The sequence below is a fragment of the Ascidia mentula genome, chromosome 5 (genome assembly GCF_947561715.1).
Source record: "Ascidia mentula chromosome 5, kaAscMent1.1, whole genome shotgun sequence".
NCBI lineage: Eukaryota > Metazoa > Chordata > Ascidiacea > Phlebobranchia > Ascidiidae > Ascidia > Ascidia mentula.
This window is the reverse complement of record NC_138570.1, coordinates 19,189,291-19,202,290: the sequence shown is the minus strand read 5'-3', so window position 1 is coordinate 19,202,290 and position 13,000 is coordinate 19,189,291. Positions and strand designations below refer to the sequence as shown.

The window sequence follows — 13,000 nt, the reverse complement described above, 5'->3', positions numbered from 1 at the left end:
CAAATAAACCTATGCAAAGTTGATTGACATGCTATTTCAAAAACACACAGAAATAGTTGCATTGGCAAAAAACACAGGCACATACCTTAAAAAGCATTTCTAGACGAACTTGTCTTCTGCCAACAGGAAGTTTTGCTGTTTGTTGGCGAACCAGCCAATTCCAAAGTCAACACCAGCACAGCTTCACTCCAAAAATTTCCGATGTTTACTATTTGTTTAGCGCCCACTTGTGACCAAAATCTTTCCAAAACAATCGCCACAAGGATTGCTTTTCCGCAAGAGCAGGGGTAGGCAACAGTTGCCATTCAAACAGCCTGTTATACAAATTTTGATCGAACCTCAACATACTTGAAAAGTCGCAGAGATTCTTTTATGCACTTTTCTACTCATTGAAAGAATTGCAGAATGTGCACTTTGGGTAGGCACATCCAAGTGCACCGACCACCGGCAGTAATACATGTTGAGCTCTTGTTCACTGTACTGCCTTTTTCCCAAACGCGCTTTGCCGTCTGTATGGAACTAGAAAAGAATAATAAAAAGGAATGCATGTCGCTCTGAAGCAGTGGGTTACCTCTGCACCGCACAGGATGAGTATTTTGATGGTACATATCCATCAAAAAATGAAAACAGCAAATGCTTTCCAAACATATCTTTATTTCACGTTTTTCAGTTTGATATACCTATTTGGCAACCAAGGCAATTAAGTGTCTTAGGGCCAGCAAATTTCCAGGCCACCCGAATAACTTAAATAAGTGTAACGGTCAACATAGTCCTCTTTGCATTGAAAGTTAATTTCCCGTAACAAGCTTGACTTGCAAATTAGACTGACAAATTTGTTCTGTGGTGTTTTTAGCCTTATTCTTAGTGAACGCAATACATGAGTATTTTCGGACACTTGTTACAATTTGCTAACAGAGCCTTTTATTCTAGGACAATCTTGCACACCAATGAAAAGATAAAACTTATTTTACAAACCACAGAATTAATTTCCATCAAGTAAAGACAGATTCCAAATTTCTGCTGAAAATCAGTGAAACCTCACGAAATCATAAACAGAGCAGGATGGTTTATATATAAATGACACATCAATAAACAACATTCAAAAACACATTAAACAGATATCACACACAAACAACTTTTACGCAATCGCCAAACAACCGAAATGGTTTGATAATATAACCCGGATCTATTATGATTTAAAAACACTTTCAAAGCAAATCAACAGTCCTGAAAAGAAAGCATGTCGTCGATGCAATTACTGCGCATGCGCAACAGCAATAGTATTCAAGCGTGGAATTACTATTGGTACTTCTTTGTTATCTGTCGAAATTTTATTTACAATTAAAAGTCTTTAGTTATAAAATGTCACACCAACAAAAACTGACACAAAAACTTTTCAGGCTTGATTTAATACCTGTGTAACATATTTTAAAATCCCCAAGTAATTTACAACACGGTGGCGCTCGTGTCGCATGGTACATTTTGTTTTGAATTGGCACCGCGACCGCGACCTGTTGGTTCATCTCGTAATCGTGCAGCAACTACGTGTGAATTCCCGAACTTAGTCGTGTTCTCGTAACAGTCGGACAAAAAGCATTGCGAGTTGCGACTATATCTGTTTATGTGAGATATTGCCATCAGTTTGCAAAAATAAATATTGCATGGTTTTGGTGTCTATAGTATTTTTTATGTTGCTGTCGGTCGTGATACAGTATTTTAGGTGTATGTGGGCTGGTAGTGATTGTTGTAAATTTGTATAATGAAGTCGCAGCGTTAATTATCTTTTTCTGCAAAATTTCCTGTGAAGATGTCATTGTTTAACGATCTTCCACCACCCAATCCATCAGCACAAGATTCCAAAATAAGAAACACATCCAGTACTTCACCAGGTTCGCAAAAAGTTCTGCATTTCGCTATAATTTCTTAGTGTCTCCAGAAACATAATTTATAACAGCAATTTTAACGGAAGTATTTTGTTTTAGATCCAGTCTCCCTTGTCCATGTAAGTAAAACACAGTTATTAATTTGTTTAATACGTGCTTAAATGTTTTGAACTAAACAATTATGTGCATTTCTGTAAGTAATAATCTGTTGCTGTGTGACTGTAATTTGTTTTGTTTGAATTTAGAATCAAATTTATCCAAGTGTTCAAAAAACTGATACCTCTGCATCAACTTCACAAGCTTGTCAACAAGGTTAAAAACAAACGTTGTTGTTTAGTAGTGGGCTTGAATCAAATTGTTTTTGTGTTTGGAAAAATGTTTTCATTTGATTGTTGGTTTCACATCCCTTGCACAGTGTTTTTATTGAAATCTTTTTAGCTGTAAAAGAATCCAATAGATATTTGTGTATTGTAGTATTTATTTTGTTGTTATTACTTCCACAAACAAAGTGGCATCAACTTTTTCAGCATCCAGAAAACGGCCTTCAACAGACAAAGGAACAAGCCAACAAGAAGAAGCAAAACAACAAAAGTTGTCAAATGGTGAATACCATCTGTGAAATGCTTTGCTTACAATTTATCACATAATAGGCATGTGTTTATCACATAATAGGCATACAGTAACTTGTGATTTTTATTTGGAGACATTATTGCCAAAATGTAATTAAATTATTCGCGATAATTTTTAGTGTGAAATGCCTAATGTCCTTACTCAAATGTTTTTTTTTAATGAAAATATTTAATTTGTCACTGAAATTAACACATTTTTCATATTCTTCAGTATTCCTTTCCACACTGCATAGTTTTGTAGCAGAAAGGAAAGGGGAACGTGATGACATGCAAGATGCACACGTTCTGATGGATGATTGTACGCAAATGTTTAAACAGCTTACTCCGAAAATGTGAGTGCTATTTGTTGCTCCTCTCACACACAAACATTTCTTTCACCAAATTCCATCTTGTGTTGTTGGAATTTGGCGGTTAAGGGGGAGTAACATACATATATATATATTGCAATAGTTACAATATGTATTGTATAATATAATATTAAGTATATCCTTTTTTAATGTTTTTTGTGGTTGTGTGTTTATATTTGCAAAACAATTGTAATGACAGTACATAGTGGAAGTAGCATGTCAGGTGCTAACTCCTTTTTTTAAAGTCTTGTGTTTATGTTTCCTGTGTATATATAATAATCGATTGTTTTCAAGTTAAACACTAAAAAACACAGTATTGAAATTTCCTTTGTTCGACAGAAGTAGAGTTGCATACTTTGCTGTGTTTGATGGTCATGGGGGAAGCAGAGCGTCTCAGCATTGTGCTCGAAGACTACACACTCATTTGTCACAAAAACTCCCAAAAAGTAAGTTTTGTTTGATCCAGAGCCCACACAATTAGTGACATTTTACCATTACCAAATGCCTGGGAATGTTTAAACTTGACACATTTGTAACATGTATCCGTTATGACAAGCAGATGTATCAAAATTTTTATGAGATGTTTGTGTAACTTGTCAAGTTGTAGTTAGTCATTGTCTCCTCAGTCATAGTTGAGTGACAGGACATACAATAGCACATCATTTTTGTGTGGAAGTCAAACGCTTCCTGTCGGCAAAGTGTGTCTAAATGTTTCCCAGTAAATCTCTGTCCCTGTGAGCTTTTTATCACAGAAATGGTGCAACACTTTTAAGTGGTCTACTGTGATTAAGTTACACGTCTAGCAGTGCTTGAATGGCTGCATTTATCTGGGCTATATCTTTCCTTGCATATAAGTTATATAACACTTTAATCCAACACAGCTAACACAATGAATTACTATATGACAGAAATGTGATGCATGTAAATTTCTTTTTGTTTGAACAAAAAAATTGTGATTTAGTCTTAAAACCCAAAATGACGGCTGTAATTACCAGGTGATAAACAGATGACCTACTAAACTAGGATTGGATTCCTAAAAATAGAAGGTGTCAATATCGTATTTTGCCTCAGGTGATGTTAACAACTTCGACAAAGAAATGAAAAGGCAAATTCTTGACTCATTCAAGTCTGTTGACGAGGAATTCCTTAGGGAGGCCTCAACCAAGTAATCTTGTTTCTAGATGCATTTAAAGCAACGAAACACAAAGCTTATATGTACATAACTATACACTATAATATTTTTGTTCAGAAAGCCTGTTTGGAAAGATGGAACAACAGCTTGTTGCGTTTTAGTGTTGGGTGACACCCTCTACATCGCAAACCTCGGTGATAGTAAGGTTGAAATGTTTTAATTTTCATTCCATTGTTTCTTAGGTTGCCTTGCATTACTAATTCTTTACAATAATATTTTTTATTTTCTTTGTCTTAGGAATTATTTTTCTAAACACTTAATGCAAAACTTATTGCAAAGAATGACAGGCGATCTTTTATTATGAAATATACAAAACTATTAATTTTACCTGAAGAGCATTGCCAGCTTCTGTACTTATTCAAATAGAATTTAATGCAAATATCATAGTTTAATTGTTTTTGATGATTTAATTTATCAGTAAAGTCAATGTCACTTAGCTGGTGTTCTGATAATACTCCGATGTGTTGCAGGCCATTTTATGTCGCTACCAAGCTGAGTCAAAAAAGCACAATTCAATTCCGCTGAGTAAAGACCACAGTCCGAGCAATTATGAGGAAAGGCAGAGGATACAAAAAGCGGGAGGTTCAGTTCGGTAATATTCTGTGAATCTTCACCCAGTGCTGTGACAATCTGGGTGTTTACAATGGGTGGAAATTTTAAATTTTAACATATATTATTTGTTGCGATGCTCAAACACAACATGGAATTGGGCGTAATCAACATGACTAAACTTATGAAATTTGGAGTGAATAATAGATTTGTATTCACTATGATAAAAACAAATAATAAATCTTTATATGAAAGTATGTATATTGGGGTTATTGAAGCTAAATAAATTTGGTGTTTAATAATTTTACCGTTTGTAAAAAATAACAGAAACAATTATGACAATGGCACAATCTTTACAGTCTTGCTAAAGGTTTTCTATAGTGATCGATAAATATTCTCTGTCCCTTCGCTTTCACCAAACAGTTGTTACTCATATCCAGCACCCATGGGTTATATAAATAAAGAAAACTGCACCAAGACATCACTAACATTATCTTATTTCTGTAGAGAAGGAAGGGTGTTGGGAATATTGGAGGTGTCGAGATCAATTGGTGACGGTCAGTACAAAAGATGCGGAGTGATAAATGTCCCGGATGTGAAACGATGTCAGTTATGTTCCAACGATCGCTTCATCCTGATTGCATGCGATGGATTGTGGAAAGTTTACAATCCAGATCAAGCAATCCAGTTTGTTCTGGCTGTACTCCAGGTATCTCCTTACTATAACAGTTTTCACAAAAAGTGAACCAGAAGCTATAGATGTTAGAAACCAGAGACTGATATGACTTGCTGCAGAATTTAAAATATTGTTTTCTGTTCTTGCAATAAACACAACAGCCATAAACATTCTATAGATGCCAGTATCAAATCAGCCGTGCAAGTCACTGTGTTTATTATTGTTTCAACAACATTAGGAATTTCAAATGTATAAATATTTTACAAATCTGTTTTTACCTACAGGACAACTCTGTTCAGCCACCAGAAGGCAGTAACAAGACCCTCGAAAACTACCGATTTGAAGTGGCTTGCAATCGACTGGCAAGCGAAGCAGTTAGAAAGGGAAGTGCGGACAATGTCACAGTCGTACTTGTCTCCATACACAAACTCTGAAAAGGTACTTGTCAAAGTGGGTCGAAGTCCAAGAACAAACAACCAAATCTACGAGTTTCAATCCAGCTGGATTTGTTTTACTTTGTCTTAAAATTGTTTATTTTCAAATGCTGTATGCGTTGCCATGATACTATGTATCAAACAATGGTCATTACTTCAACTCAAGGTTTCTCAGCTTTGTTTGTTCAGTGGAAGTCCTGGTCTATGTTTTTTGTACTCTGTGAACCCTAATCACTGAAAAAAAATTTAAAAACCGTTGGTGGTGACCCTAAAACTTCATTACTCCAGGTATCGTTGTATGGTAATGACGAGTGGTCCCGTAGTTGAGGAACCCTGTGTTAAGCAACAATGCTGGTTCAACCAGAACGCCATGCTGGAATGTTTTCTTGCCAAAATCTTGCAGAGGTCACCCAAATGCCAAATTCAATGTATAAATTGGGGTGACTTGTCAAATATTACACAATTTATTTACATAACTTTTTATGAAATTGGTATCTAAAGGGTCCTCATAGCTTCTGTTCACACAACCATAGTTCCATAAAAGTAACTGCAGTTAGTGAGCATTTTGTATTTATTTTGTGCCATTTTTCGCCAACTGATCATGAAAGTTTTAAATTTTGTGCCTAAATTATTGTTTTTTATGTCGGTTAGTGCAGTGGACAAACATTGTTTGTTCAGTATATTAGATTCACATCACAGCCAGCCTCTTTCCCCAGTCAAAGTAAGACATATTTAAATAATGGTCACAGTGAGGACAAGGAACAACATGATGGGAATTAAGTGGCAAGTGGTATTTTATGGTTAAATGGGGTATATTGTGGTCAAGATGTACTTGCCAGGTGACCTTCACATTTTTTGTAAGAGATCTCTGCCACCATAACCTTGAAGGGAATGTACAGCATTTATGGAACAATGAGATTCTTCTAATCATACCTCCAATATGTCCACTTGAAATATAGTTCTGACGTCACATGTGACCTTAACTACATAACTTAATCAACAAGATTTGTAGAAAACAGGTCAACGATTGTTGTGGTTGGGTTTAAAGTTTACAGAAATGTCATCTGTCAAAAGAAAAAATTTACAAATAACTCAGTGGGACCATACAAGCAACAAAATGTTATACCAGGCATTTAAAATTTGCGAATAAACAGCTAAAGGTAACAGTTTCAATATGTACCTATGTTGGTAAAACAGTATATGTATGTCACCCAAACTTTTTTAACAATCCTCACCAAGCAACTCAATCGTCAAATTTTATTGAATTAGATTTTTTTATATCAATGTCAAATTTCTTTCCTTTTGCTGGATCCTCCACAAACCCAAGTCCTTTTGATTTGTTGTTTTCATTTCGCTTCTGCAAGTTGAAAGCCATTGTGTGATTGAACTGGTTTTCAAGCGCGTCATTGAGTTGCTTCGATTGGGAAAAGTTTTTCGCCAGCGAAGAAAACTTATTTGTTGAAAGATTTGAGTTTTGTTTTTTCATCCCACCAAGAAGTCGGAAGAATTTGTCTTGTCTGTTCACATCACCAAGATCAGAGCTCACCCACTGACCAACGTTGGGTTTCTGCAAAAAGTGATTGAACATTTTCATGATTTTAAAGCAAAATTTTACAAATTAAATTCCACCACTAGATTTTTACAAAAGTAATTATTAAGTTTAATGAGTTAATAGGTCCTATGTTATGATTATAAAGCAAAAAATAATTTGATTTTTTGCAAAAATTTCAGGCACACAACATCTGTGTTTTCTAAACAATATGTCAGTGACCTTTTTGTGGTAGGTTGTAATTTTAGTTTTAACGATTTTCCACATAATATTTCAAAAATGCAAACAAACCAACCTTGTCTGGTGCAGCAACAACTTGTCTGCCATCTGCCAACATATGATTTACTGAATTTTAGGCCTATTTAGTTTGAAAAAAACTTAATACTTGCAAAAAGAGGACAAAACAAAATTTAAAATCTATTGCAACATACCAGCATTTAATTTTTCATTTTCCAAATTGCTTTCAGAATTAGATTTCTTTTCTGTTTTCTTTGTCATTTTATTTGTTGATTCTTTGCCACTTTCTTCCCCATTTTGTTTTTTAGGTTTTGAAGATTGTTGTTTTTTGTCTGTGTTTGGATCTGGATTTTCCTTTTGCTTTTTCTTAACTTTGTTTGGGGATTTTTTCTTTCTTTTTTTCTCAACACATCCATTGTTTTCACTGGAGATTTTGATGACATTTAGATTTTCAGCAGTTTCTATTGTATGTGTTTCAATTAACGCAACATTTGGTTCCAGCGTTTGCTTTTTCTTTTTCACTTTTCTCTTTTGAACTTCAACTTCATCTTTTATAATTTCTGTTTCCAAAACTAAATTTTCAAATAAAAAGTGGTTAAATATAAAATATTTTGTCCAACTTTCATTCATTCGGCCAACTCACAAACTTCAGAGTCAACATCCACATGTTTTTGTTTTTTCTTTGATTTCTTGCTTTTCTTTATCTGTTGTTCATCTTCTAACGTTTTCTGTGCAAAGGATCATTGTTTGAACCAAAAGTATAAACAAAATAAGCAAATAAAAATCAAATTTTTAAATAAACAGTCTTAATTTATTGATCTAAAAATCTAAAACAAAATATAATATTAAAAATAATATTCAACAAACAAAAAATCCAGACAATAAAATAGCAATTCAACAACATTTGAATTAATCTTTTTTTACTTCTAAAATTGACACCATTTCGTCCACAGCTTCAACATTGTTGCAGGCACCTAAATCTTCTTCATTACCAGGAATTTTCACACCTGTTTAATAATAAGCAATCTAATCCATGTTTCAAACTACATTTCTCAATATGTACCCAATTTTTTTAAAAAGTGGGAGAATTAAAATACTTATTTTTTAAGCAGTGGGTATAGACTGCTCAGAGCAATTTACCTTTTTTTCGTTTCTTGCCTTTTTTTGTTTTCACGACAATTTCTTCGGTCGTAACGTCAATGTTTTCATTAGCTGATATTAAATCATCAGATTTTTTGTCTTTTTTGCGTTTCTTTTTCGTCGCTTGGTTTTCATTTATTTCATTATTGGGTGATGCAACCGAATCGAGGATTAAACTTCGCTTTTTCTTCTTACTTTTCACGACAACCACACCTGTTTGCAAATCCATGTCAACACATTTTCGCTTCTTCATGTCTGCAGACTATTTACGCATGACAAATGTTTTGTAAACATAAACAAAACCACATGGCCAGTACTGCACTCAATGACCGCGCTGTTTCATAATATTTCTATTGTTTACAATGTTGCAACAAGTTTCCTGCTTTAGGACGGGTTGGTGGAATTGTTTTTACCAAGCTAGTGAATAAATTGTGGATATTTACTTTTAATAAATGCAAAGCGCAATAATTTCAATGCGTGTTCGGAATCTTGGAGCCCTAATCAAACAATTTACGACAGAAATGTGCTTAAGTGTCCATGGCGTTTTATTCAGCGCATGTTTACACAGACCAAATAGTATAATTTTAAACTATGAAAACAGCTATCCAAATATGAATTTATTTCACAGATATCCAAACCATTTTGCAAATCTTGATGTATATTTTAAATTAACTAAACGCGTGTGTGATTGAGCTATTGTTTTACTCTCAAATAAAGGAATATAGTCTACACGTTTCAGATATAAAAAGGTTGTTTCAAACGGAAGTCAAGAAATTAAAAATATCGTTTTCGGTTGCAATCTTTTGCAAATTTAAAAAGAATTAAGTTTTTTTCGGCCATATCACCATGAATATGCGACATACTGCAGCTATTTTTTGGAGTACACTTTGGTGTACTTGGCCAACTGGTGTAAAAAATTTGAGCCCAGCGGGCAAAAATGACCCTAATCCGAAAATGTGATGGAATTCGTGTCGTTCACACGACATGTGATATACCTATGGCCTCTATGCAAAGCACGATTTTGACCTTTACAAACTTTTGTGAGTGGCTGAATCCGCCCACTCATCACATATACGCATTGAAAGAGAATTGTAGAAAAGGTTAAAAGTATAAGACCAGTTGATTTTCTGATGTCAAACATACATTCTGTTGCGTTGAAAATATCCAATATATGATGCACGTTAAATTTGTCACGTAAGTTAGACGTTAAAATATCCACACAAAAACTGACGAGTTAAATTTAAGCGAAGGCGAATACGTTCATATCATCGTACACGATTTCGCAAAGAGCGAAAGGGGTAAAATTCAACTCATATTATGTCTGTGCGTAGCTCGAAATCATCACCATATGTACGCGGTATTATGCGCAACATATCTATATTTAGAACACAATGACTGCATGGGGTTGAAATCACTCACATGCGTAGGTCTGAGAAAAAGCCCAAATTTACCTTTGTCATTATTCAGCAATATCAGACGTGATTTCTAAATGTTTCGTGGTGCTTGTCAAACGATTTTATTTACATTTTCAAGTAAGGATTTTTACTTTTATAATTGGCCTACATTTAGTAATATATGTGTTTCTTCAAAACAAACAGCGAAGCCCGTGTAGCTGCTACGAAATTCATTTTTTTAGACGTTTCGATCGTAACAATCATTCTCAATGTAAATTTATAAAACCGTGAGTTATGTTCATCTTGAAAATAAATGCCCAGCAGGTAAATGGAGACCCAACACAAGGGTCTGGGGTTGTGGGCGCCAAACTCATTCAGTGCATGTACAATGTGGAGCTTAATTACTTCCTTAGATTTTACGCGGGACAGAGAAAACCACGCAAATAATATAAGATCAATATACATTTCATTTCTATCAGACTTTGGATCATAACGTTACGTTATTGCGTCATATTAAGAGTAACTTAAGATAGCACGAAAACGATCTTTAATTTTAGTGCCAACACAATACTAACGCCTTATGGGTCACAATACTGGATATGACGATGAGACTTGAATTTGAAACACTTGCATGTTCAAAGTTACATTCCGCATTGTGCGTGTATGCATAAGTTTCTCCAAGAGATTAAACGCCCCCACAGGACTGATCAAACAAATGCATCTGTCAACCATATATATATTAAAATAAATGAAAGCAATGTGTATAAGCCATACGACGGTGGTGTCTAAATTTTGTGATGGTTTTGCGATTGTTCAGTTCTTAAACACGAAATCGAAAAACATACTTTCTTCAAGAAATTATGAGGCCCCTCGTGAGAACGGAAACTATGTTAATGAATTTTAATTAAATTCATTGTAAGGAGAAATTTATGGAAAGTTTGACTGTGGTTTTACATTCAACCCAACATATTTCAGACTGTCCTCTATAGTCTATATCGTTGCATCCCCGAGCGTATAGTATAAGGTTGAATGAGATCAGAAAGCTTGTTTTAAAACATGACGAACCACTCTATACGAATATACGCAATTCTCTCATAGTAAATGACGCGAAATTGCTGCAACACCAAAAGTTTGCAGCAAAAAATGATTCACACATGATGTGCGCGCACATACGTGGGGTAAGTCCCCCGTTCAATATAAAAGCGCCTCGCACGACGAACATTCCATTTCATCGATGTGATCGCGACGGTGGAGAGATGCAAAGGTTTTATGACAATCGCGAAGTTGTTGTTGAATATTCGAAACACAGGCCCGTGTATTCGAAGCAGGTGCACGACGTTGTGATGGGATACCTGCAGAAGAAGATGGGCGAACCGCGTGGGGGTAAATATGACGTCATGGTTGACGTAGGATGCGGTGGGGGGCAAGCGACCGCGGTCTTTGCTCCAAATTTCAACAAGGTTGTGGGTGTCGACCTCAGCAAGAACCAGATTAAGGAGGCAAAACGTCACAACTTGCACGGTCACGTGACCTATGAGGTAGGAAAAGCAGAGAATTTGGATTTCGATGACGCAAGTGTTGACGTAATAGTAAGCGCCGAGGCCGTACACTGGTTTCATCTTGATAAGTTCTTGGTCGAGGTTTTTCGCGTTCTAAAGCCCGGAGGCTGTCTGGTACTACTTGGTTACTGGGTGCCGTCGTTTATACCTTCGTCATACAGTGGGAATGCGGGAGAATTAAACGTCCTGCATAGTCAACTGATATCTGAAGTGTTTGCCGCGGAGGTAAAAGAGTGCTATGACGTCTACAAGTCGATCCTGTGTCAGTATGAAGATGTTCTTGCTGCCATCCCTGTGGAAGATAAAGAAAGGCTTCAGAATGTTGAGGATATTTCGCAGTGGGATATGGAAAAAATGATTGGCTACATGAGGGCGCTCGAACCCGTCTTCTCATACCATGAAAAACGCCACAAAGAAGTGTTGGAAGAAAAGGGTGAAGTTGAATTGAGCGATTTCCAGAAATACGACATCGTTCCCAAGTTCCTTAACATGGCTGCTACAAAGTTCTGGGGCTGCCAGAGTTACCTGGATCCCGACATTAAGCTCAATGTGAGTTTCAACATGTTTTCCGTCGCCGCTCAAAAACCGCACACAGAGAGAACACCTGATTCTAAAACTAGTTTGAAGTTTCTGTAGACTACATAGTAATTATGAACATTCTGCAAAGCTCAAATTACTGTCGGCTACAAAAATGTGGTTTTTTCTATTTCTTAATTTTGTGTACCACACACGAAATTCCTCAGCGATCAATCAACTTCTAATCTCATGACCCAGAGAAAATGAAAACGCGAACCTCCTCCCCAAATTTCGGATCATCAGATGACGTAATATAGCCTATTGTTACATGAACAATGTCCTGCTAAACTTTTCCAGGCTTTGTGAATAACAATGTACGTACATTTTAGTTGTGCTTTAACTATCGTTCTATGTTTGTATGCGATTTCATTAATTGTTTAATTATTTATGCCATAATGTGCAGAATGCGATAAAATGTAAAAAAGGGCATGAGATTTGCATTCCGTGTTACGAAATGACGTCACTTAAAATTTACTGTCGAAAATACAATTACCGCTTATAACAACACTACCTGACTGATAGTGGCCGCTCTGTTACAAAACATTCGAGAGATAGGAGATGCAGAGTAGCAGCTAGATTTGTGCTTTTTAGCATGGGAGTTGGAGTAAAATTGGCAAGTCACCGCAAACAACATGACTACAAAGTGATGTTTTTTTTCTCGACGGCTGGGTAATCATCGGCTCTCACGCCAAAGGTAAAGCGTAGCATTATCCGAATTTGCAGTTAAAAAGAATAAAAATGGACAAAGGTTCACAGCCCATGCATTGCAGCGTAGCTGGTCCTGCGCATTAGGACTCTCTATCAATTCATGCCAGTGCTGCATAAAATATTACTA

The 13,000-nt window shown here is 35.8% G+C and overlaps 4 protein-coding genes across 9 annotated transcripts in view; 2 read left to right on the top strand and 2 right to left on the bottom strand.

Annotated features, from left to right (window-relative positions):
* Positions 1–184, bottom strand: part of LOC145904006 (zinc finger protein castor homolog 1-like) — a 45,159-nt gene extending 44,975 nt beyond the window's left edge. For all 4 annotated transcript variants that reach the window (XM_082992213.1, XM_082992210.1, XM_082992215.1 and 1 more), the window contains exon 1: positions 86–184. The gene's annotated coding sequence lies outside the window, so the exon portion shown is untranslated. The remainder of the gene's footprint in view (positions 1–85) is intronic.
* A 1,369-nt stretch (positions 185–1,553) lies between these two features.
* LOC145902246 (integrin-linked kinase-associated serine/threonine phosphatase 2C-like) lies at positions 1,554–6,503 on the top strand. The gene is made up of 11 exons (XM_082990137.1): positions 1,554–1,889; positions 1,983–2,002; positions 2,129–2,195; positions 2,411–2,485; positions 2,724–2,844; positions 3,199–3,305; positions 3,931–4,024; positions 4,109–4,196; positions 4,522–4,643; positions 5,108–5,309; positions 5,561–6,503. The coding sequence occupies exons 1-11, from the start codon at positions 1,808–1,810 to the stop codon at positions 5,708–5,710; spliced, it is 1,128 nt and encodes a 375-aa protein (XP_082846263.1). The 5' UTR covers positions 1,554–1,807; the 3' UTR covers positions 5,711–6,503.
* Positions 6,504–6,657: 154 nt separating this feature from the next.
* On the bottom strand, positions 6,658–8,947 carry LOC145903380 (uncharacterized). 3 transcript variants are annotated; one of them, XM_082991462.1, is made up of 7 exons: positions 8,637–8,947; positions 8,421–8,503; positions 8,140–8,224; positions 7,691–8,068; positions 7,555–7,586; positions 6,946–7,277; positions 6,705–6,774 (listed from the first exon to the last, which is right to left on the bottom strand). In XM_082991462.1, the coding sequence occupies exons 1-6, from the start codon at positions 8,887–8,889 to the stop codon at positions 6,954–6,956; spliced, it is 1,155 nt and encodes a 384-aa protein (XP_082847588.1). In that variant the 5' UTR covers positions 8,890–8,947; the 3' UTR covers positions 6,705–6,774; positions 6,946–6,953. The 3 variants fall into 3 exon arrangements, with proteins under 3 accessions (XP_082847587.1, XP_082847589.1, XP_082847588.1); XM_082991461.1 differs by having other exon boundaries at positions 6,658–7,277; XM_082991463.1 differs by having other exon boundaries at positions 6,658–7,277; positions 8,436–8,503.
* Positions 8,948–11,286: 2,339 nt separating this feature from the next.
* On the top strand, positions 11,287–12,225 carry LOC145903136 (putative methyltransferase DDB_G0268948). The gene has a single exon (XM_082991210.1). It carries the CDS (start codon positions 11,287–11,289, stop codon positions 12,223–12,225), a length of 939 nt encoding a protein of 312 aa, XP_082847336.1.
* Positions 12,226–13,000: the final 775 nt, after the last annotated feature.

Excerpts from the sequence above, each read along its gene's own strand:
- LOC145902246 (XM_082990137.1), top strand. The coding sequence starts at position 1,808 with ATGTCATTGTTTAACGATCTTCCACCACCCAATCCATCAGCACAAGAT. Across the intron at positions 2,845-3,198 it reads AAACAGCTTACTCCGAAAAT|AAGTAGAGTTGCATACTTTG; the intron begins GTGAGTGCTATT and ends TTTGTTCGACAG. Across the intron at positions 4,025-4,108 it reads CTTAGGGAGGCCTCAACCAA|AAAGCCTGTTTGGAAAGATG; the intron begins GTAATCTTGTTT and ends ATTTTTGTTCAG.
- LOC145903380 (XM_082991461.1), bottom strand. The coding sequence starts at position 8,889 with ATGAAGAAGCGAAAATGTGTTGACATGGATTTGCAAACAGGTGTGGTT. Across the intron at positions 8,225-8,420 it reads AAATGGTGTCAATTTTAGAA|AAAACGTTAGAAGATGAACA; the intron begins GTAAAAAAAGAT and ends TCCTTTGCACAG. Across the intron at positions 8,069-8,139 it reads GGATGTTGACTCTGAAGTTT|TTTTGGAAACAGAAATTATA; the intron begins GTGAGTTGGCCG and ends TTGAAAATTTAG.
- LOC145903136 (XM_082991210.1), top strand. The coding sequence starts at position 11,287 with ATGCAAAGGTTTTATGACAATCGCGAAGTTGTTGTTGAATATTCGAAA.